Source organism: Lepidothrix coronata, unplaced genomic scaffold (assembly GCF_001604755.1).
Source record: "Lepidothrix coronata isolate B3197 unplaced genomic scaffold, Lepidothrix_coronata-1.0 Scaffold1, whole genome shotgun sequence".
Lineage (NCBI taxonomy): Eukaryota > Metazoa > Chordata > Aves > Passeriformes > Pipridae > Lepidothrix > Lepidothrix coronata.
In genome coordinates, this window is record NW_016690181.1 from 8,306,439 (window position 1) to 8,330,352 (window position 23,914).

The window sequence follows — 23,914 nt, forward strand, 5'->3', positions numbered from 1 at the left end:
AGCTTCCTCACCTCATTGCAATGACATGAAACTAAGCCAACAGCTGCATTTAGCACACTTCGATGCCTTTCAAGACAAGGTGATGAGGTACAGCAAGAGTTTACTCTGTGTTACTGCTTTTTATAGTACTACAGAATTCAATCACTGCCAATACGTCACTATATGATGGAACCTTTATCAAGCTATCAACAGCAAAATCACAAAATATTTCCCCTTCCTATATTCTAGAAAATCTGTTATACAAGAGAATGAAAATGCTTTTTTTCTTTTATCTGAAACAATCTTTAGAAATTGTTTAGTAATAAAGACATCACAGAAAAAAACCCAAAACTGCTATCAGCTAAGCACTATTATTGAAGGTCTGACCAAGTTTCCAGGAGTCTGAGTGCCTCTGTCCTTATTTGTTGCTGCCAGTGAGCTACTGTGCAATGAACACAACTCATTTCCCTTTTTTTAGGCATATTTTTTTTTCTGTCTATACAATGGAGATGAAGTATCTTGCACAGCAAATACCAGGACAAAAAATATCCATAAAACAGATCAGCCATTATTATTTCAAAAATAATCTATTAAGTTTGCATCTCTACGTCTGGGTTTTTTCCGACATTTAGGGGCTCTGTATGATGTTTGATTTTATACTATATTGAATAAAGGTTACACAGAGATAGGTACTGAATTTATGATCAATGGAAAATTGCAAATTCTGTCTCCCAACCAATTCTATCAAATGCTCCAACACAACATATCAATAAAAAGCTCTGAATTGACACTGTTCCCCTATTTCATGCCCTGTTTAAGTTCCGTGGGGATGACAGATTAATTTAATTAGTTTTATTGAACTGTCTGGTTGCTTTTATTGGAAAATACACTCATAGGCTGAAATTTCTCTTGGGGTTAGCATTGTCCTATTGGTCCATTTTTAAAATTAAAGTGAATTTACTGTCATTTCTTATATAGTTTTCTGCTATGCTTTCTGCTGTGAAGACTCACATTTGTAAAGTGCCTCCACTGACACTCATACAGGAAGTTGAAAGTTTTTGTTTTTCCTGAATGTGGTTAATGAAAAAAAGCAGCAGACAGCTACCATCAAATGGACTGTGAACTGAAAACAGCGCCCAGCTTTCACTGGATGTTGATCACAACACAGAAAATGGCTCTTGCAGGCCACCTGGAAGCAGAAAAGTGGTCAGTCACTTTCAAACTTCCTCCACTTGACAGTTTGTTTGGCATAGAAGCACCAAAACAACAGCACTGAAGCTATGAAGTTTATATCCAAGGTTTCGTTTGCTTAGATGGGTCTGATCAAAGTCCTTGGACTTCAGTGCACTGCCAGGCAGTGTGAGGTACATGAAACAGAGTAAAATGAACAGCAGGAATGGAATTAATTTAATTTCAGTGGTTAGCTGCCCAAGACTATGGAAAAAAATACAAATTTAAACTTGGGTTTGGGTAAGAATTTTATTAATGGCAGCATTTTTCTATGCAGCTGACTGATCCAGAATTCTGTATTTTCAGAAGTGGGACAGGAGTAACTTAAAATCTAGATGAAGAATTTGAAGCCTGGAGGATTTGGGGTTTTTTTTCTGTAGGTTTTTTTCAGATGGTCAAATGAGATATTTTATGCTCCAGTTAATTTCCCATTCTTCCTGAGTTTAGAAAAATGAGCAGATGCTGCCTTCTAATTTTGGACATCATAGTTCTCTCCACCAGATTTCAAACACTCTTCCTATGATGTGAACTCTTTTGTACTCTGTGGGAATTTTTTTGAAAGTAGGGTTGGCTGTATTTTCATGAGATGTTCTCCAAAGTTGTTCTAGAAAATGCGTAGTTCTGAAGATACCATTCATTGACCACATCTACAGAAATCTGAATCATCCATTTTTTTGTAAATCCAGCTCTTCTGAGGTTTCTTAACTGCACAATCAATAAATCAGTCTTAAAATTTTTCTCCGTACTTAAAAACATAGTGGAGTTGTGCAATCTCAAGACAAAAGCCAGTTGACTGTTTTATCTTCAGGTTATTTTTATACTCAAAGCTAAAAGAATAAACTAACAAAAGTAAATATATAACTTGGCATAAGCATAAGGGGGTTTAGGGATTCTAAGAACAGCACAAATGAATGTATTAAAATAAATGACTAAAACACTTATTCCTCTTACCAGTATCTTTGCTCTGACTTCCCACAAGAGGAGGTCTTTTTTTTTCCAGATGCAAAACTTCTGCAAAGCTTGAAAAATGCGAGCATGAAAAATTTCATCTTTCTGAATCTGTGCTTTAATTGCTAAATTATATTCCCAAGGATTCACCAGTCCTTTCATCTATTTATTCACCTTGTTATTATCCATATGACAAAAAGCACACTTTGGATGGTATAAGTAGGAAAAATAAGAGACGTAACTAGAATCTTAACCTAGCCCTCAACTGTCCATCCATTACAGAATCAATAAAAAGAGGGTTAAAAATTTTCCACTTATGGAGGAAGTGCTTTTTAAATATTATGTATTCAAGATATATAGGTCATGTTCTGTTGGAGCATATATGTTTTAAATGCTGAGGTCAGACTTTTAAAAATACATTTATGTATGTTTATCCATGTTCCATCAGATCTGTAGATGTAAAAGTCTTACTATAGGATTTACTTTTCAATTAGTCTATGAACTCTCATTCTCTCACTGCAGCAAGCACAATTTAAGGAACAAAATCATTGGGATTTTTTGGAATTTTAATCGAGAAGATTAAATTCCCATATCAAAGATAAAATTGTATGGTCCAACTAAGTTATAACTTATCTGTGTGATAGTTACACCATACACATGTCATGATATCTATTATACAGAATTTAGAAGGACTTATTTTGACTCCAGATCTTGTTCTATATGAACTAAGAGAATATCTTTTCAAATATAGCACAAGAAAGAATGGAAGTAGTCAAGGGTCACGCATTCAGATACCAAAAAAACATTCTAAAACTGTGATTTTCTTGATTAGGATATTAGCAATTCATGACAAGTCAAATGGAAGTCAGGAATGTAAAAATTCATTAACACTCTTTCCCATATTTATAAGAATGAAACTATTCTCTAAGCAGAAGATCCTAATGTGTTCACAGCAGGTCACTCCAGGCTATTTAGCTCTTTTAAGCTAGGCCAGAACAGTCAAGGATGCTTGGGTCTTTATATCAAGATATATTCTTTACAGTTTTACTGTGTGCAAATGTAATTTATGAAGAAAAATTAAACAATCGTTAGGGTATCAGATTCTTAGGAGATGCTGGGGAAAATATCCTTGCAATCCCAAATACAGACCCAGGACAAATTCATAAGCAAGTGAAAATCACCTTCTATAAATCTGTTACCCTGTGAAATCAATGGGATCCAATTAGTTTTGGGGGGGGGTCTTCTGTTTCCAATGTTATGACAAACAAAAATCTATCAGATGACCATGTTTTCCAAGGATTTTTTTTAAAGTCCTCCTATATATTTATGCTTGGTTATTTGTGTATACAAATAGCTATCTCCATATCTAATTAGGCAGAACTGCAAATTCTCACATTAATGCTCATTGTACAAAGATTTGGTGGGGGGGTCAATACCATTATCAAGGCCAAATTTAGAGAGGTAATCTGAAAATAGTAAGATTTTTTGCCTGACAGTAACCACAAATATATCTCCACAGTAAATATCTGATCTCATTACACCAAAGTGAAAACTTCTGGATTCTATTACCAGGTAAGTTGCTTTAAAAAAAAAAAAATTAAAGTCAAATGACTATTTTTCAAATGCAAAATTAAGAAACTAACAATGTGATATTTTATAAAATATTTTGCACTGTTCTGATGCTAAAATGCCTTATGCTTTAAGTGGAATTTTTGCAGGTTATTAGTTCATAATGCAAACTAGCACCTTGGGTATTTTTAAAGGAAAATGAAGGTAGGAGGAAAACAAGCTGAGTTGTTTAGTTTATATCATCATACCTGCATTTCTAAGCATTTGATTCAGGTAAAGCTCTACCGTTTATACAATTTTAGTGGCAAATGCTATAGTGACAATGAAAGTTACTGAAACACATGCTGAAGCTTTTTGCAAGTAGCACCATGATAAGCAGCATGCTTCTACAATAGCAGCTATCCCCAGTGTATCAATCATACATAAGAAGACCACAACTGGATTTTCAATCTTCTTATCTCATTTCCCAGTGTCTCCTTGCTCTTCTATTTTTTATAGGGAGGATAGACAGAAAGTTGCCAAAAGATTATTTCTGTGGCAGCTTCAACCCTCCCCCCCAATGGTTTTCTGTTCAGTGCCTGTGACTGACACTTAGTTCTGCCTGAAGGACAAGGACAGGACAGACCACTGAATGCCAATCAATGGAGCGTGCCACATGATGTAATTGAAAAATACAGTGCTTCTGCAATAATATGAGAACATCATTTTTAGTGCAAAGTGGTGGTAAAGAGATTTGTGAGTAGCTTGTATTTATTTTTATGGCACCGGACTTAACATGGCTAAAAATAAATACAAGCTACAGAATTCAAATCCCGTAATTAAGCAATGCTGAGATCAAGGTTAAGCACCACCTTTTATTTCATCTGCAGAGCATGAGACCTTTTCAGCCCAATCATCTAATCTGATGTGCCTTCATCCAAGTTACCTATTAGCTCAGCACAGAATGGATACAGTTGGATTAGGTTGGAAGAGACCACAGAGGGTCATCTGGTCCAACCTCCCTGCTCAAACAGGGTCATCCTAGAGCACAGTCCGCCCGATTGCATCCAGATAGAATCTGAGTATCTCCAGTGAGGGAGACACCACAACCTCTCTGGCCAATCTGTTCCAGTGCTCAGTCACCCACACAGTAAAGAACTTCCTCATATTCAGGTGGAACTTCCTGTGCATCAGTTTCTGCCTATTACCTCTTATCCTATTGCTTGGCACCAACGAGAAGAGCCTGGTTCCATCTTCTTGGCATCTTCCCTTCAGATACTTATATACATTGATGAGGTCCCCTCTCAATCATCTCTTCATGATGCTAGACAGGCCCAGCTCCCTCAGCCTGTCCTAAGTGAGATGCTCCAGTTCCTCAGTCATCTGTCGCCCCTTGCTGGACCCACACCAGGAGCTCCAAGTCTCTTTTGCACTGAGCAGTCCAGAACTGGACACAGTACTTCAGTTGCAGCCTCACCAGAGCTGACTAGAGGGACAGCATCACTCCCTCAATCTGTTGGCAACGCTCTTCTTAGTGCACCACTGGCTTTCTTGGCCACAAGAGCACACTGCTGATTCACTGACAGCTTGTTTTCCACCAGGACCCCCAGGTCCTTCCCCACAGAGCTGCTTTCCAGCAGGTTGGCCCCCAGCCTGTACTGGTGCTTGGGGTTATTCTTTCCCACATGCAGGACCCTGCACTTGCCTTTGTTCTGCTCTGCCATCTCTCCAACCTGTCAAGGTTCTTCTGAACGACAGCACAGCTCTCTGGGTTATCAGCCACTCCTCCCACCTTTGTGTTGTCAGTACACTTGCTGAGGACACATCTGCCCCTTCATCCAAGTCATTAGTGAATAAGTTAAACAAGACTGGTCCCAGTATTGTATCCTGGGGGACACCATTAGTGACAGGCCTCCAACTAGAGGCCTCCAACTGTGTCACTGAATATGAACATCTGAGCTCTGCCGTTCCGCCAGTTCTCAATTCCCCTCAGTGCCTGCTCCTCCAATCCACACTTCCTGAGTTTGTCTACAAGGATTTTGTGAGAGATGATGTCGAAGGCCTTGCTGAAGTTGAGGTAGGCAACATCCACTGCTCTCCCCTCATCCCTCCAGGTAGTTGTTTAATCCCAGAAGGCAATCACATTGTAGAAGGCAAACACACAGGCACAGCACAGCAGGCTAGTGTTAGTAAACCTGTGAAAGTTTTGCACACCCCTAATCTCGGCCATCTCATACTATTAAGTACTTTAATTAGGCTCTTCTCTTATGGAAACTTTTCAAGCAAAACAGTGCAGGATGTACTTATGAAACATCTATCCTTCCATAGGATAATTCCCTCACCACCCTAAAGCAAGCAAAATGTGGTTACCCACCAGTACAGACCTACCTTAGCTGTCTGTGAACCAGTCTAAGGAAAGCTGTCCTTAGGGTTCCCACTGCTGAGCGGAGAAACAAAAGCATCACAAGGATTTGCCTAAGGTCACAAAGCAAGTAAGAAGCAGAAAAACACTAGATACTACTGCTTCTTTTTTTACCTTCCCTTCTGTCTGTGATTTCTAAGGGGAGATTTGGGAAGTTACATACCTTTCAAAAGACAGGTGAATGTATTTAGAAACTCTTCATGTGACTGCTCATGGCTATTAATAAATTGATCAAGGATGCTGTTCTCTAACAGTTGTTCTCCCATGATCCTCACCTTGAGAGTCGAACAGGTGGATTTCCTTTAGTAGGCTGCTTCTGCAATAGAAAGAGAAGAGCCATATGTATCTGCAGGCAAAAAGCAAATCAACTGAAGAGTCCCTAATTCACATAGATGGGCAGCAGAAAGTCAAATTTTTCTTCTCTCCTAGTGAAGTTCTGATCTTGTCAGTGGAACTTTACACAATTCCCAAAAAATTCAAGCAGATAGAGAAATTTTAAGTACAAAGGGAGAAACTTCAATTATCTATGCCTGGAATTTAAGACCTCAGCTAATATGGGTCACAGAAGTGCCATCTTCTCTCATTGGTGTTCATTCCCTCATTTTAAGTTGTTCAGTCTTTTAACCCCTGCCTTCTGTGCAGAAACAGCAACAACACTCACTAGCATGTTGCGTTTAACAACTGAGACATCTGTACATTCAAAACTTGGACTGAATCCATCATTCTCCAGATGCACTGCTCACTGTACCATCAAAGCCACTAACCCAGATTTTGAACAGCATGTTAAATCACGATGGCATGTGTGTGTATGTTGAGACAACACACAGGAGAGGGGAGTATGGTGGAAAGGGGCAGCCACATGGGAGGACCACTCTCGAGAAGGGAACAAATGATGAGAGCTAAGGGAAACCCACAGAGGCTTTTCTGACTTGAGAGTCACACGGTAACAGCTTTCCAGCCGATCTTCATCACTTAACCAGACTCTACAGGAAGTAATGGCCCTGAAAGAGCTCACAGTGAAGTTTGCTGAAGTTAACCTTGCCCCTTACTTATAAAAGCTGTGTGATCCTAAACTGTTACTTATACTATTAATTTTTTATATACATGGGTCCACACTACTGTAAGCAGAAAAACACAGGTGAGGGCATGGACACACATAACAGGCACACTGTCTCACAGAGTAGTAACTTAAATAAAAAATGCAAATGATCAGTTTGCATACATAAACATGATCAAGACGCAAAAATGCATTATACACTAAGTGCTTGATTTGCCTGCGTTCCTCTGTTTCCTCTCTTGATTTAACATAGCATTAAGAAGTGGATTTTGAGGATGAAAGCTTAATTCTTCAGCAAAACTTCAAATCAACTACACTAAGGAAAAGCTGCCAACATGATTTTAAAGTTATATAAGATCTAAAAAGAATTGTTCAGACCCCAGCAGGAAAATGAAGGATAATTTCAAATGTAAAACTCTAATTTTGTTGGATTGCGTGCTTGTAAGGAAGACTAATGTTCTGAAGATATAAAAATACACGCATATCCACATGACCTAAAGTTTAAGTTTTCTAATGTTTTACAAAAATCAAATCAGCATTAATCTCTCTGTGGACTGACCAAGCAGAATATAATTCACCAGACTCTCAGAGTGATTTATGTATTACAGTGGTTTGAGAGGGAAGCAATGTCTTCTATTCATCATTATGGATAAATTATTAAAATCATTGTTTAAGGTAATTTCATTATATGAAATAACACAGTGATTTGTAAGGCTACTGTAAAATTATATATTAATTAAGAAAATGTTAATAACAAACTTTTGTTTTTCTTCGGCATCTGGTGTCTAGGATCTCCAAGCCCCTTATAAACACTAATGAAACAAACTTAACAATACTCCCATGAGGAAAAGCAAACAAATATTATTCCCAATAACAGATTAAAAAAAAGGGGCACCAAATATTATTCCCAATAACAGATTAAAAAAAAGGGGTACCAGGAGTTTAAATGACTTGAAAACAGATCAGTGGAGGGCTGATAATAAAGCTTAGATTACTTCATCCTAAAATGCTCTAGGAAACTAGAAAATTAATATGCAATTTGGGGGAATAGTTGTATTCTTAACCAAGCTGAGACAGTTTTCTCAGTGAATGCCATGCTCTACAACCATTGGATCAGCAGCCTGAGATTGAGCACCCAGATCAGGTGGCACCAAAATTACACATCTCAATTCTTACTCTGCCGTGCAGCCTCTACTTCCTACAGAACTTAGGAAACTTCACTCCAGATTTTCCCTTGCACAGCTGTTATTGAGGTCTACAGAATCATCTCCTCATGGAGCAGAAAAATCAGCTAGGTCCTAATGAGAGCTTAGGTTCTGTCAGAAAAACAGCCATTCACTCAAACAATAGAGAGGAGAGACTGGCAGCTGAAACTACCTGTCCCCCGTTTTCAATTAGTTTGAAGAACCGCAGGGCGCTATAGCATCACGCTAAATGAAAGCAAGCACAGAGGATGGTATTTGGAGAACATCTACTCCCCCTGAAACTGAACATATGGTTAGAATGAACGGTACAATAGCGTTCAAAAACTTATCTCAACCTACCAAGGTTTTGGTATTTTTAATTTCATTTTGCTTTTCTGCTGCCTCCCACCTACTTTATTCCCGAATCTCTCTTAAATGAATACCACGCTGTGTCAGTTGCAGAGAAGCTTTCTGATGTGAACAGCTGAAACCAGGATGACTAGAAGACTCTCACGTGTGCTAAGGAGCTCACCAGTAAATTCTACATAAGTAAAGGGCTTCAGCAATCACACAATTCACAGCCTCAAGGCAATGAGTTCTTTAAATAGTCATGAAAAAAATGTACACTAACGGATTGGAACCCCCACAATTTATAAAGTGGATACAATGATACCACTAGGAATTAAATGACTGCATTGTTCTGCTAGAGAGTAGCTATTATTAAAATCAAAAACTTACCCTATTTTTCCCAAAAGGCATCAAACTAACTTGGAGGTTTCAAGGAAAGTAAGGCAAGAATATCTGATCCTTTCCCTGTGTTGACTTTGGATAGTTTTAGAGTCAAATATCATTCATGCATTCAAACAGCAACTATGTTTTCTCCTTTTGCATTTCACTCCTGCTCATTCACCCAAGTAACTTTAATGAGGTTTCTTGAGGTAATTGTTCATTAGGCCTTGCTGATCATCAGCAGATACTGCAAAATCAATTTTATTTCTCAAAATGCAGTCTTCTTTCCAGCAGTTTAGAACAAATCAGAGGTCCCTGTATTGAATCACAGAGGCAGGTCAAGTGAATATTAGCATGATTTCGATTATGCAGTGATCAGTTCTATTACACAATACAAAATGTGGTGAAATATAGGCTTCCTGGTTTATGCTGCATTTTCAAGTGCTTTATTATGTTTCTCTTAAATATAATAAAGGCAGTGAAAAAAAAATCAAGATTCTGAATTTTTAAATGGAAGGAGCAATAAGCTAATCCTCTCTACAAACTCAGTAAAATCTTATGTAATTTTATTTTTCTGGGAAAAAAAATACCTCACTAGCATTTCTGGCATAGGCTCAAGTCAGGTTTTCAAGCTACGAATTTGCTCTCCCAGAATTCACTCTCAATTTTAAAAAATAGGGTTATTCATAAAGTTTTTTTTATCGATCACTCACAGGTTCATGAAAAATACCCACTAGGTACACCTGTTATCAAGATTGTGTAATCTATGTCTGCAAAAATGAGACTAAACACAAAGACATTATTTTAAATCTTACAGTCTGTTACCAGAGTACCTGCTCAATCCTTTTTCCCCTATAAAACTATCACAGTAATTATACCTGTCACAACTAGCTTTTTTCAAAGGGGTGTTTACATTTTTCAGATCTAAGTAACCTCTCATAAAAGTAACCCTAAGCAACAAGCACTTCCGAAACATCTCTCATCCATAAAGGTTTTACAAGTCAGTCTAGTCTACATGAAGATCCTGATTCTGGGGACTCTCTTGGGCTGGCTAGTTCAGCAACTAGCTCATAGTAGCTGTCATAGTGAAGAGGTGGGCTGCTAATGCAGAAATTGTCCCTGAAGGTTGGCTGCTCACATAGTTTGGCAATAGCGCAGATGTACAGGCAAGTCTTAAGAGTGCAATAAACTGTCAGGAGACCAAGTACAAAAACAGAGATGCTTCCTGTTTACTAAGGATAATGAGAAAGCACACTATGATTCAGGACATTAGAGTCCCCTCCAACCTGTTCCAGAAGCTATGTAACAGCATGATGTCTCCCACAAAAAACCCTGTAACATCCCACTCTGCCCTCTAGGCAACGGTACTGGAGAGGTCATCCCACGTAATATATGCACTGGAATACTTGTGTAAAGCTTGCTCAAGAAAACTGGTTTAGTCACACAAAATAAATGACCTGGGTCCTATATTGTTAGGTCCTTTATTGTTACTAAAGTAAACTCAACCTGCAAGAGCAAACTAGTTAATTTTGGAGCAAAATTATGTGATTTCCACTCCTTGCTGTCTTACTGCTGTTTACCACATTAGTTAGTGATGAAGACTCTAGAGGAGTATGGATTTGCTACAATATTCTTACAGCAATGAAGAATGAGATCATCATCATCAGACTCTAGAGGAGTATGGATTTGCTACAATATTCTTACAGCAATGAAGAATGAGATCATCATCATCAGACTCTAGAGGAGTATGGATTTGCTACAATATTCTTACAGCAATGAAGAATGAGATAGTACCTTTGCAAAAAGAATAAGCCTGTATCAGATGAGTGCTGTAAGAATCAATTTAAGCTTATCTAGATCCTGGCTCCTCCCAAAAAAGCCACCACCACCTTCTCTTCCTCTTCACCCTTAGGTTTTTCACTCCAGTCCATTTCTTGGCCAGACAATATAAACTTCCAATATAAAACCTGAAGCTAAACTGAGCAAATGCATAAATTGTTTTAAATACACGTTTCCTGATCTGCCTTACAGCCATATGATCGTGCCTGTACAAGCAGACAGTGGGAACACGCAGTAGGAACAAGGGAAGGATGCAGGATTGCCCTTTTGGCAGCCTATCATAGTTGTTTATGCAACCGTGAAAGCACAGCCTCATTAGGAACACTCCTCACAAATGGCCCAGAAAGCTGTGCTTCCTCCACACTAGCAAACGCAGATGTTACCAGGGCACTCCTACACTCACCACAGCTAGAGCCAGAGCCTGGAGTGTAGATCACCAGCTCCCATGGTGCAAAGAGGCAGGCAGAGCTGGAATTCCAGCCTGTCCTTAACAAATTCTTGTTGTTAGATACGGACTGCTACCTTAACAAACATCCCAGGATGGTGCTTTAAAAGAGGGCAAAGGGAAAGGAGTGATTCTGGAAATTTACACAATATTCTGAGTCCAACAAGAGCTGGATGGCCCATACAGGGGATTGAACCCGTGACCTTGTAGTTATTAGCACCAAGTTTTCACCAACTGAGCTAACCTCAATTCCTGCTCAAGAAAAACATAAAACATTTTCAGTCAGTCAGCAGAGGAAGGTTACCCTTTTTCCTGAAGACAGCCAACCGTTTCCTTCTTGTCTAGACATCTGCAAAGCTACAGTTGCAAAACAAAGCCCTCCCTGCCCTATTGTCCTGCCTTACTTTCCTCCCTCCTCCTCCCTGCTACCCACACCACCTGTGGGAGGCAGAGCTCCTGGAGCGAACCGAACAGCAGCAAGCTGTGCCCATGAGCAGGTGCAGGTCAACTGAACTAAGGGAACAAACTAAAAGTTTCATTTGCAAAGGAGAAAACCTTTCAGATGAGGTTCCTTCCAGCATCTCTCAATTCAATGTGATCTACAACAGCTAATCCCGTTAAAATCAACTGGATGTTTGCCATTGCATTCCGCAGGAGGCCTTAAGGGCACACACTTAATGCAACAGCAATTTGTGTGGATGGGAGCTGCATCTGCTTGCCTAAGTGCATTACTGAGCCTGAGAGCCAACCTCTGTGATGGACAAAAACATATGCTTCTCGTGCCCAGCTCATATGAGCTTTTACATCTAAGGGCTTTAATTGTAAGCAAGCACATTCATCCTGTTTAATTTCAGTGCTAATATATCAGTCCCACACCTGAGCAGAAGTTTTTTTAATGAATTTTCAATGGCTTCAAAAGCACTGCACCCTTTAAAGACCGTCTAGAGGCCTATGGCAAGGGTAATGTTTCCTCCAAACCGCAGTAGCCACTGCGCCCTGGAAGATGATCATCCTGGATTTGACAGTCAACGCACAGTTGGATTCAATCAGCTATTTTAGATAAGACCTCCAAATAAAACCCTCTCCCTCACATCTTAAATACTGTTTACTGTTGCTTTTAGATGAGACAGAAAATTGAAGACTGTAGGATGCTGTACTCCCCATGCCCTTTTTCACAGGTTTCAGCCTGGGTGTCCTGGCTAAATATCCAGCATATTTGCATTCTGGCTGGCAAACCCCACACAAATGAGTAAGGCGGCCTTCTCTTTCCCTGCTGAGCTGGAATGCATTACTGCAAACCACAGGAAGCCACCTACATTCCAGCTCAGAGATGACTCTGTTTTACTGGTAGAAAATATGTTGAAAAGCCTAGAAATATCTCAATGCAATTTGGAATGATTTGAGATGAAAAAGATGCAAACTACATATTATTTTAAGAAATTAATTGTAGAAAATCAAGTGAAACAAAGCATTTCCATAACAGAGAGCAATCTGCTGAAAACATACTACCTATGTCAATGTTATTAGAATAGAATTTGGGAAGGAAAAGTTTATTTATTCATTTTCACATGGGTTCTCTGCCAGTTGAATTCGGGATACAAATCCAAGATGTTCTTGCTATGACCTGGACAGTTTTGAACATGGTTTTCCTACCTTGTAAGTACATTATTCTGAAGCTACTTGCTGCAGCTTTTCTAAAGCACTTCGTCATTTACAGTTACAGAGACCAGCTTGGACAGACCATGTCCTCATCCAAAACTGACATGCTGTAACCAACAAATATTAATTTCTCCGTCTCCTCAACCACAGTAATTGGAAAAAGAATTTCTAAAGATAAGGCATGTCAACTGGCAGAAAGAGAGTAAAATGAATGTAAAATATTAATGTGACACAATTTGGGGGTTGGATTTTTCACTTAAACATTTGTATGGTTTTTTTCCAGTGCATCTTTGATCACAGACCCAAACAAGGGTCAGACTATGTCAAACACTTAGATAAGAAGCTGTCAAGTATTATCTAGGCCCTACTGAAAATAAATGTGATCTGAATGCCTTTAAATTTGGGCAAAGTTCTTCAGCATTCAACTCTGCAGTACAGTCTCCTTTCATCTTTTTTCAGTAAAGAAGTAAAAAGCCTATATGGATGCTACAGAGCACAGTGCCTTAGCACTGCTGTATTTCAGATGAGAAAAGTCACCACATCCTATCTGCATTACAGTTATTCAAAGTCTCAAGACAATTTTCACAAACATTTGGTATGTTTGCTTTGCTGTACTAATCAAATTCCATTTCCTTCTATTTCTATTCTCACAGCAGTTTCAAATGGGAGTTGAGATATTTCTAAAATACTGTGAAGCAGATGTTGTAACTCAGGAGTGGGTGAAGTAGGGCCAGGAAAACAAAAGCAGGAAGCTATGAAGAGTGAATTGTTTTCACAGTTTTTCTGTTTATTTGTTGTGCTATGTTATGCAAGCAGCTTATCCTCTGTGCCCCAGCACTGCTAGCTGTTGAAAGGACATGTTCCCAGAGGACTTCACAGAGTCTAATTACTTTTTGTTGGAGAAAAGCATTGTGAAACTGATGAAAAATGCCACAGAAGGGTGCAAAGTTTTATTAGTCTTTTAAGGTCTGATCAGAAGGCCACTGAAGTAGAAAAAAAAGACATTTCTAATTACTTTAGTGGACTTCAAGTTGGACTTTCAGTCAGCCCTCACTCACTGAATTGCATGCATTTGTCATTTACTTTGCTCTGTTTCAATGTCATTGTTTACTCGGGGCAGAGCACTCCTGGGGAAAGAAGCAATATGCCAGTCAGCAAGAGTTGTTTTCTTTTACTAGTTATAAAAATTATTTTTTCTTTTAACTCAAAATTTACTTTAAATTACGTTTTAAAATAGGACTGAAATATTCCGAAAAAGATCACAAGGTTGACAGGTTTAGCAGTACAAAAAATTAAACCCTAAAGAAGTGTACGCTGTGGACATTTACAATCTAACTAAGAGACATCTTCTGCCACTCTAATCTTGTTCTACTGCAAAGAGTTAAAGCTTCTGGAGGCTGGTGGGTTTCTTGTTGTGCCATCTAAAGACAAGAGAGGAAAGAAAAAAAAACAGTCACAGCCTGTTAGCCACAGCAGATCGAGTTCTCAGGAGCATATCTGCAAATTAAGCAGATAGATTCCCCTCCATCAGGCTGTCTCTCTTTGCCACGAGCCCCCTGTGCTGTCAGAGAAGATTCCTCAAACTGCTCACATTTGAATCCCAATTACGCAGAAAGATTTCGGAGGACGCAAAAAACCACTATCAGCCAGGTATGTCTAAATTACTGTTTTGCCCAAAGCAAACTTGGTTGATACACTCAGTATATGTTTGGAGAAATACTATATAAAAAAAACTCCTTCCTTAAGATTGTTTATGGAGGATTTCAAAGCTCTCTGAGTGTCTGGATATGATTTTGATTGTGGAGAATTTGGAAACAGCACTTGCTTTTTAGGGGTATGCTTCTCCATTTTGGAAATGAAAAAGCAGATCAGTTAGAGAAAAAGAATACAATACTGCCAAATAAATTTAATCCTACCATAAATATTTGTGTTCATGTCAAATTAAAAATAATTGCAAACTAATGAATTTAATGGTCAGCAATGGGCATATACCAACTAAGACTCCACGCTATCCTGCAATCCATTCTCTCAGTGTCCAATCAGTACTGCTCAAATATCTTATCTTTATGTAAATGAAAAAAGGTTCTTTGGGTTTGCTACAGTTCATAAGGTCAACTCATTCATCATTCATTATTTGCCAGCATTCAAATTACCGTTAAATTATTAAAAATACGGTACTTTTAACGTTAAAAAATATGAGATGTCACACCAAACAGCAGCACTGATTATTCATTGTTCTCCTGATTAGAATGTTTTTGTTGCCTAATCAGGTAACAGGCAAAGCACATAGGTGAACAATTTCTACATGGAGCCAAAAAGGACAATAAGCTTGGGAGTGACTCAGTACCTAAACGTTGTAATCTAGCGACATTTTATAAACCCTAGATTTATGGGACCTGGGACACAGAACCAATGGGAAACTTGCCTTCCATAGCAGAAGCTAGAAGACAAGGAAGAATATCCAAAGGTATATGAAATGTCACTTGATGTTCAGGTGACTGAATCCTAACACTTGTTTCTAAAAGACATTCATCCTGTTCTCCATGAACACTTACTATAGTTTCTGAAATGATACACCACACAAAATTGTAACTATATCCATCTATTTCCATACTAAGCACATTTCAAATTACATTAGCTAGTGCTTTTAAAAAGCACCGTCTCTCTTCATTTGATCCTTCTGTAAATGTATCTGCCAATGAACCAACATAAATCTGAATTCCTTGTAATGTCATCTTGCCATACAAACAACTATTACCCCAAAAAACCTGGTCAAAATACTGTTTGATTTTTAAAAAAAATAGGGAAGAATATTAGTTTTCTTCTTTCTGTTAGCTTAGCTTTTAACTCGGGTCTCTACTGCTTCTCAAATACAGGCGTTACAATAGTAATGCTGAGATTCTCATATATTTGTATAATCCTTGCACCTTTACCTTTTATAAAAACACCAAATATGATGAAGCATGACTCAAGTCACCATAACTGGTAATTCCACCCTTCTCTATTTATTTATCTTCTTGTAGTGTCTTTTCCCCAGTAACTTGTGTTGCACCACAACAAAGGCATCTGTTTCCCTCTGCACTAACTCTAATGCTAATCCGACTCCACAGTGACACAGTTTTGAGCATAAAACCACCAAAAACACTTTAAACTCTGTGGTTATGAGGTTAGAGTTTTACCTTTTGGGTTCCCTGAAGCTGTTCAGGGTCAGACAAGCCCAAAGGAACCAGTGGTATTGGAAGGTTAGAGGTGGAGGTCAGCATAGCCAAAGAGCAACCACACTGTGTTAACACACTGTAATTAGCATGAAAAAAACACAGAAAGCCAAAGCAACTCCAGCAAGTGCCTAAGAAGCCATGTCTGTCAAAAATCTCAGATAAATATTCTCTCTGTTACTGACTGAACTGCTTGCTTATGTAAAGTTCAAGAAATATTACGAGATGACAAGGAGGAAGTGTGTTTAAGTGTGTTTATTTACTTGTATCTATCAATCTCACTTTTTAATAATTTTCACTGATCTTAGACTTCAAATATAAACCAGCAATCAAATGTAGAACACTAGTGTTACAAAATAAAGAACACTAATTTGATCATAAAGAACACTAATTTTCTTAAGGCATCCTCAGTATGGAGGACATTTTACTTTTCTAAAGATCCTTTAAAAACAAAGAAGTAATTAACCAACATGAAAGAAGAGACAAAGGACATCTAATCCAGTAAACCCAATTTAGTGCAAGCTCCTCTGACACCATTTTTGAATCCTTGTAAGGAACAAGCAGCAGAGATTCCTATTTAGCATATCACCTGAAGGTAAATAACCTGGCAAATCTTTCTTCATGCATAATAAGAACAAAACCTGCTGTGTGTACTGACATGCTCAGAACAGGGTTCACTAATTTAATTAACTTATAACTGAACTTACAGTGCAGTACTTCTAAAAGGAATCTAAATGTAGAAAAAACTACTACCTTCAGGGAAGAGGCATTAGGACCGGCACAGTGAACAGAACTTGACCATAATCTTTGGATGATTCCACAACATCCAATTTTGTAAGACAAAATTCCATGGATTGTTTTTCAAATGGACTCAGTAACAGCTATACCTACTCCGTCTGTGTGCTCTGGCCTAAGCACATCTCACTTTTGAAAGCATTCCATTGCAGATCCATATTTTAGCACAGCAGTTTGCATACCAGTTTGCGGGCAGGCAGTGCAGGAATATGGTACAACATGGCAATTTGATGTAGTCAGTGTCATCAGTTCCCATGTTTTTACAGTGACTCTTCCTGTATGCAATGTTGTTCCTGATTCCCTGAGATCTGATATCACATAACCAGAAGATACTGATCCTTCCTTAAAAAAGAAATCCTGTGTGTCTTGTTTTTGTTATTACAGCAAAATGAAAAGCAGGAACAAGGACAATATGAATCCTAAAGATTTCAAAACAAGGAATTACATTTTAAAATGTAAAAGGATTTAGGTTTTTTCCTAATATTTAGTTCACATCTTTAAATTTTGGGGATTTGGCAACGGCTGGGACAGAGAACTTGGACATTTACTAAAAGGCACGTCTCTGCTGTCACCATAGGACAGTGTCGATGAATAGGCCAGTTATTTCCCTCCCTGGTGTCTGTGCTCTCCAAAGCTCTTTCAGTGTTATTACCCAGGCTGACTACATGAACTCTTTTAGGTTTTAGAACAAACAGGTTTATAAAAGATACCCCTTGAAACCTACTCGTGAAAGCATGAGCAAATAGTAAACGTGAAAGATAAAGAATTCGACCACACATCAAAAACATACCGCAAGGAGACTCGCAAGCCACCCAGATCTCTGTGATTCACCCTGGCACTAACAGCCTCTGCCGCTTCAGTGATACCTGCACGGTTAGAAACAGAGCGGGCATCACTGCTTCTAAATGTATCCAACAAATCTTGCCCTTTCCCCCCCCCCCCCCTTGTAACCCTGCAAACCGTGTAACTGAAGTTTGCATCGGCTGTGCACGCACTTCAGCCCACTGGCCACAGGGCACTGGGGCATGTTCCTGGCCAGGGACCTGGATGTGCAGGAGTCCCCCGATCTCCTGCCGCTCCGGGCGAGCCGGAGCCGCTCGGGACGCGGGATCGGGGGCGGCGCGGGCAGACGCGGCTCCCGCAGCCCCCGGCGCCCTGGCCGGGGATCCGCGCCCCTTCCCCGGGCGGCTCCAGCGCGGTACCCCCGCCCGCCGCGGGACAACCAAGGGGCAGGAACCAGCCCGCCTTGCGGCATCGCCAGGGCTGCTCCCTCCGCCCCCGGGCGCCCCGGAGCCGAATCCTGCCGCCAGCAGAGCGGCCCCGCGGCCACACTGACCCGCCGCCGGCCCGCTCACCCCGCCGGGCCCGATGCCCCACGCCCGGGCCGAGCCAACTGGCGGCCGTGCAGCCCCGAGCCGAGCAGAGCGGCCCCGAGCCGGGCAGCCCAATGAGAACTACTGGCCCCAGCATCCCGCGGGACCGCGTTCCCATGGGAGCGGCCGCGCCCGTCCCTGGGGGTCGCCCAAGCGTAGCGCTGGCGGCGCATCGGTGATCTCCGTGCCAAAAGGCCATAATTTGTAGAAAATCCCGCATAACTGGCACACAGCTCATGTTTGACTCATCTCTTGAGTCCCAGGAAAGGGTGTCTTTTCGGTTCTCAAAGTGTGAGCTGAAGCACAATTTTAATACGATTTATTCAAGTACTGTTAAATAATTCTCATAGGGTATAATACATGTTTGATCTGTTTCTTTTGTGTTTTTTTTTTCTTTTCGAAGCCACAATATGGCCCAGTCGACAGATGAAATGTCACTGCAGATGGTATCAGCCGTCAGTAACTCATCCTTGCTTCAGCCAGGCTTCTCTCTCCTGAATTTTGATGGGCATGTTTTCTTTTTTGGGCAGAAAGGATGGCCAAAGAGATCCTGCCCCACTGGTGTTTTCCTCCTCGATATAAAGCAGAATGAGCTCAAAATGAAACCTGCCGCCTTCTCCAAAGACTCATGTTACCTTCCCCCTCTCCGCTACCCTGCTCTTTGCACACTCAGAAGCAATGCAAAGTCTGATGAGTACCAGTATATCATCCATGGTGGTAAAACACCTAACAATGACCTCTCTGATAAGATTTACTTTGTAAGTCTGGTAAGCAAAAATAGCAAGAAAATGACGCTCCAATGCATTGAGAAAGACCTGGGTGGAGATGTCCCTGAAGGTAGATATGGGCATACAATTAGTGTAGTTCATAGCCGGGGAAAAAGCATGAGTGCTATATTTGGAGGGAGATCGTATACTCCTCTTGCACAAAGAACCACTGAAAAATGGAACAGCGTAGTTGACTGTTTGCCATCTGTGTTTCTTGTTGATTTTGAGTTTGGATGCTGTACATCATACATGCTTCCAGAGCTTCAAGATGGACTTTCTTTCCACGTTTCAATCGCCAGAGATGATACGATCTACATTTTGGGAGGCCATTCACTTCAAAATAACACCAGGTGCCCTAACTTGTACAAGCTAAAAGTTGATCTCCCACTGGGCAGCCCATCTGTGACCTGCACCATCTTGCCAGGGCGGATATCAGTGTCAAGTGCTATAGTGACTCAAATCAGTGATACCGAGTTTGTCCTTGTCGGTGGCTACCACTCTGACAACGAGAAACGGTTGGTGTGTAACACCATAGTTCTGGAAGACAGTAAGATAAAGATTGTTGAAAGGGAGAGCCCAGAGTGGACACCAGATATTAAACACTGCAGAATATGGTTTGGCTGTGATATGGGCAAAGGGTCTGTATTGCTGGGCATTCCAGGGGCCAACAAACAGTTAATCTCAGATGCAAACTACTTCTACATTTTGAGATGCAAACGAGAAGAAGAGGACAAGGAAGAAGAATTGACAACACAAATTTGCAGTCAGACATCAAGCGAAGACCCTGGAGATTCCACTCCATTTGAAGATTCGGAGGAGTTTTGTTTTAGTGCTGAAGCCAGTAGCTTTGACATTGATGATACTGACACTTACAATGAGGATGATGAAGAAGATGAATCAGAAACGGGCTACTGGATCACCTGCTGTGCCAGTTGCAATATTGACATTAACTCCTGGGTCCCTTTCTATTCGACTGAACTCAACAAGCCTGCAATGATCCTGTGTTCCAGCGGGACTGGCCACTGGGTCCACGCGCAATGTATGGATCTCTCAGAGACCATGCTTCTACATCTCTCCGAAGCAAATGTCAAGTACTTCTGCAACAACCACATTGACCTTAATAAAGGGCTACAAACTCCCCCAAAGGTGGTGCACCTGAAAAAGCAACCCATGAAACCATTGCGCAAAAAGAAAACCATGAAGTTAGCAACGTCCACAAAAAAGTCCTTTCTTCGGAGACTGTTTGAGTAGATTTACACTGCTGATTTGAATTCACCTGGGAGAAAAAGAAATCACAGTCAAAGACAGTAATGGTTGAAGCAGGGTGGGTTATTGGAGCCTGGAGAGATCTTGTTATTTCAATTATCTCAGTGTTTCTCTTACATTTCAAAGCTCATTAATTTATTCTGTCTCTTATGTGTATTTTTGTAATCTCCAGATAGGAACCCCTTCATAGAGGGAATTGTGCAAACACACAGTCAGATACTGGTAACTGTATGCTGTATTTTATGCTATAACTTACACCCCAGTAAGTTTAATGCAACTGCTGGTAGGATGAGACATTATCCCATGTACTTAGTACTGTTAGCATCTGTCCATAAAGAACATTATATTAGCCATTTTACTTTTTTATCTTAGTAGTTCTAGAAATATTTCACCTAATTTATAGCTGCATTAGTCCAATTTTTTGTTGGTGTAATGAAATAAAATGAGACTAATTACTCTGGTCTTAAACAAAAGTAGTGGCATAAGTCCCTTGTGTCAGAAATAATGAAATATTCAGACACCGAAGGTCAGTTTTCTTCAGGGAACTCCATTATGGAAAGCTTACATGTGGAGCATTTAATGCTGGATAATTAATTTTTTATTTTCAGAGGTATTGAATGATCATATGTCAGTTTTGTCTACAGTTGAGGAATATCATCTCACAGTATAAATCGAATTTCTTTTTAAAGGTAGTGTGCTCATCAACTGCTTTGTGTTTGTATTTTAAAAAATCTAGTAACCTAATAAAGTTTTTAATAAAAATGACTGTATTTTTTCACCTACTCATGGGGAAATCAAACATTGTAAATCCCCAAGTTTACAAAAGGACAGCATGTATGCTTGGGAGAACCACATGAAGCCTAATAAGGGGTCTAGCTTCACAGACACTCCATGCTGTGAACTCCCACCGACTTTAGAAGTAGTTCCTTCTGATGAAGAGGACTTTTATCATTTACTCAGGTCCTACACTACCCATTTCCCTCTCTGCTTTCCCAGAGTAAACTCTGTAGAGTGTGAAAGCTTAGAAGTGCAAGCTGTAGCTGAAAGTGATCCTTTGTGCCAGTGGAGCATTGTGAGCGTAGAAACAAATGCTGTTGGCTGTTCAAAGCATGAGGAGAAGATTAAATTCAGATTGAAAAGGACATTGTCAAGGTTGAATAGCCCAAGAGTTTACTAAGTTTTTTTGTGGGTTCTTTTATTGGCTATTTGTAAAGCCTCATCATTCTTGACTTTTATTTTTATTACTGCTCCAAACATCTTTTCAGAAAATCAATACCATCAGCTCAACATTTGTGAGCCAACAATAATAGCACAGTATTCACAGTCCAACTCTCATGCTGGATCCCTGAATAAAAAAGAAAAACAGGAGCAGCAGCAGCTGTCAGGTATTTGATCACTATGTGCAGACCCTGAGCAGCCACACCTTTACAAAGCAGCCTGTGTAGCACAGTGTTCCTATCAACGCGGATGTATATCCACAGTACTCCCCTTAAAACCTTACCAACTCCAGTCAACAGCAAAGAAAAGTAAAGGGCAACTGTACAAAATTTCCATTTCCAACCTTTTCATGTGCTGAGGGAGGTGATAGTTTGGGTTGAGCTTGTAAATGGGAAGTATATCACCCTGATTCCCTTCTCAACATTTTGATATGAGTATTAATTCATAGATTTCAATGCCAACTTCCCATTTCCTTTGTCATGCTACTTTACATAAGCTCAGAGTATATAGTGCTATATGTTTTTCCAAGGAGGAAATTAATATCATGCCCATGTAAAGTCCCTTCAAATCAATGATGTTTGGCAACATCCCCTTTTGTAGGTTAGTCAGAGGTGTTAGTGACCCGAATTGTCATGCATGTTAATCATGGACTTATTTACATCAACAAAACAAAAAAAAATCCACATCATCACAACACCAACAAAGAGTGACAATATACTCCCACAACAAAACTCCACCCCTTATCACTTTGCCATTTTACAATAACAGGACTCCTCACAGTTATTGAACTCCTGGGCAATATCCAGTCTGAGTTTTTGCCTGTTATTTCTCTCAGTTACTGTCATTATCTCAAATTCCACAGACAGCATATTGTGTGACAAATTTGTCTGCTAGTGCAGACGAAAGGATGGAAACATGAGGTAAAGCTTGACACTACCTTAGCAGAAGTGACATTCAGCCTGAGATAAAGCCTGGTGACTCGGGCACTGGTGTTGTGGTTGCAGTGTGTTGGGAGCTACTCTGAATTTCCGGAACTGCTTCGTGCAGCTTCAGTGACTCCTTGAGCCCCTGGGAGCTGAGAGCAGGTACACTCAGCATGTGGCAAGCACAAGCACACATTGCAGCCCCTTTCAGTTGTTACCTGAGTTATTGTTCTTTACTTTAACACTGTGGCTATGAAAGAACAACTCTCACTCAGACTTTATGTTATACCTCATTGGGCCCATAACATTAGTGTATTATATATTTGAGCTGTGCTTTCTTAAAATGTGTGGTTTATTTGAGTAGGAGGGAGAAATTGCTTGGCTAAACCATGTCCCAGCCTCACAGTGAAGGGCTGTACAAACAGCATTAAATCACAGCTCAGAGACTGTAGTTACTGCAGAAAGAGGAAGTTGTAAGTAAAATATAAAACACTTGAAAGCACTCGAACATAAAGAGATATATGAACTTCAGCCTGTAAAGAAGACACTTGACATAGCATTCAAGACTGCAGAAAGTACTTAATTTACTGAGTCATGTACTTTAAAAGCATTCATTGTCTTCAAAACCAGCTAATCAATACAAGATGTTTCTTGCTCAGGCAGGTTAGAATTAGCAGATAAAATGAAGTAGATTTGAGTGCAGAAATAAATCTCTATTGTATCTGCATTCAACTGACCTGTGTGTTTTGTAACCACAATATACAGCATCATGGTTCCCAGATAGATTTTAGTAATACTGTACTGCTATTATCAGCTTTTATGAGAATAATATATGGATTTTACTAGTATTGAAAGGTGCTTGGACCTTGAAGTACCTGATTAATGTACAGCAAAGGCACAGCACAAACTTTAGTGGTAGCACTAAAGCATGTGTCATAGTTCAGAGTGACTCATTGTACCAATAGACCATTGGAATGAGTGGAAATAATGCAACTGGGAGCCTAAAGCAAAAGGAAAATATTGAATTCAGTTTGAAATGGAATCTGTAAAGTTATTTACTCCTAGACCCTATGTATTAAAGACAAAAGGATTGCCTTACTTCTTTTTTTTTAATGATTGGTGGCTATACCTCCCTCCATATTTGATTTCCTATTCTATTCTGTTTCAAACAAGACTGAACTTTTGGGAAAGCCTTGAGCCTCTGAAAATCAAACTCCAGTTGTTGTCTCTACTTTGAAAACTGTGACACCAGAGCCCATTTTTAATTTGAAAAAAGCGAGGCAATAACCTTATAAACTTTCTGGTTCCTATACACAT

General features: G+C 39.8%; 2 protein-coding genes across 13 annotated transcripts in view; one reads left to right on the forward strand and one right to left on the reverse strand.

Moving 5' to 3' along the window:
* Positions 1-18,488, reverse strand: part of CUNH11orf74 (chromosome unknown C11orf74 homolog) — a 56,344-nt gene extending 37,856 nt beyond the window's left edge. For 2 of the 12 annotated variants that reach the window (XM_017806270.1, XM_017806337.1), the window contains exons 1-2: positions 17,841-17,997; positions 6,291-6,443 (exon numbers count right to left, since the gene is read on the reverse strand). In XM_017806270.1, coding sequence (XP_017661759.1) covers positions 6,291-6,393 — 103 coding nt within the window. In that variant the 5' untranslated portion in view covers positions 6,394-6,443; positions 17,841-17,997. The other 10 variants (XM_017806314.1, XM_017806278.1, XM_017806285.1 and 7 more) reach the window with 10 other exon arrangements.
* A 256-nt stretch (positions 18,489-18,744) lies between these two features.
* RAG2 (recombination activating 2) lies at positions 18,745-20,993 on the forward strand. Its single transcript, XM_017807388.1, has one exon. It carries the CDS (start codon positions 18,834-18,836, stop codon positions 20,439-20,441), a length of 1,608 nt encoding a protein of 535 aa, XP_017662877.1. The 5' UTR covers positions 18,745-18,833; the 3' UTR covers positions 20,442-20,993.
* Positions 20,994-23,914: the final 2,921 nt, after the last annotated feature.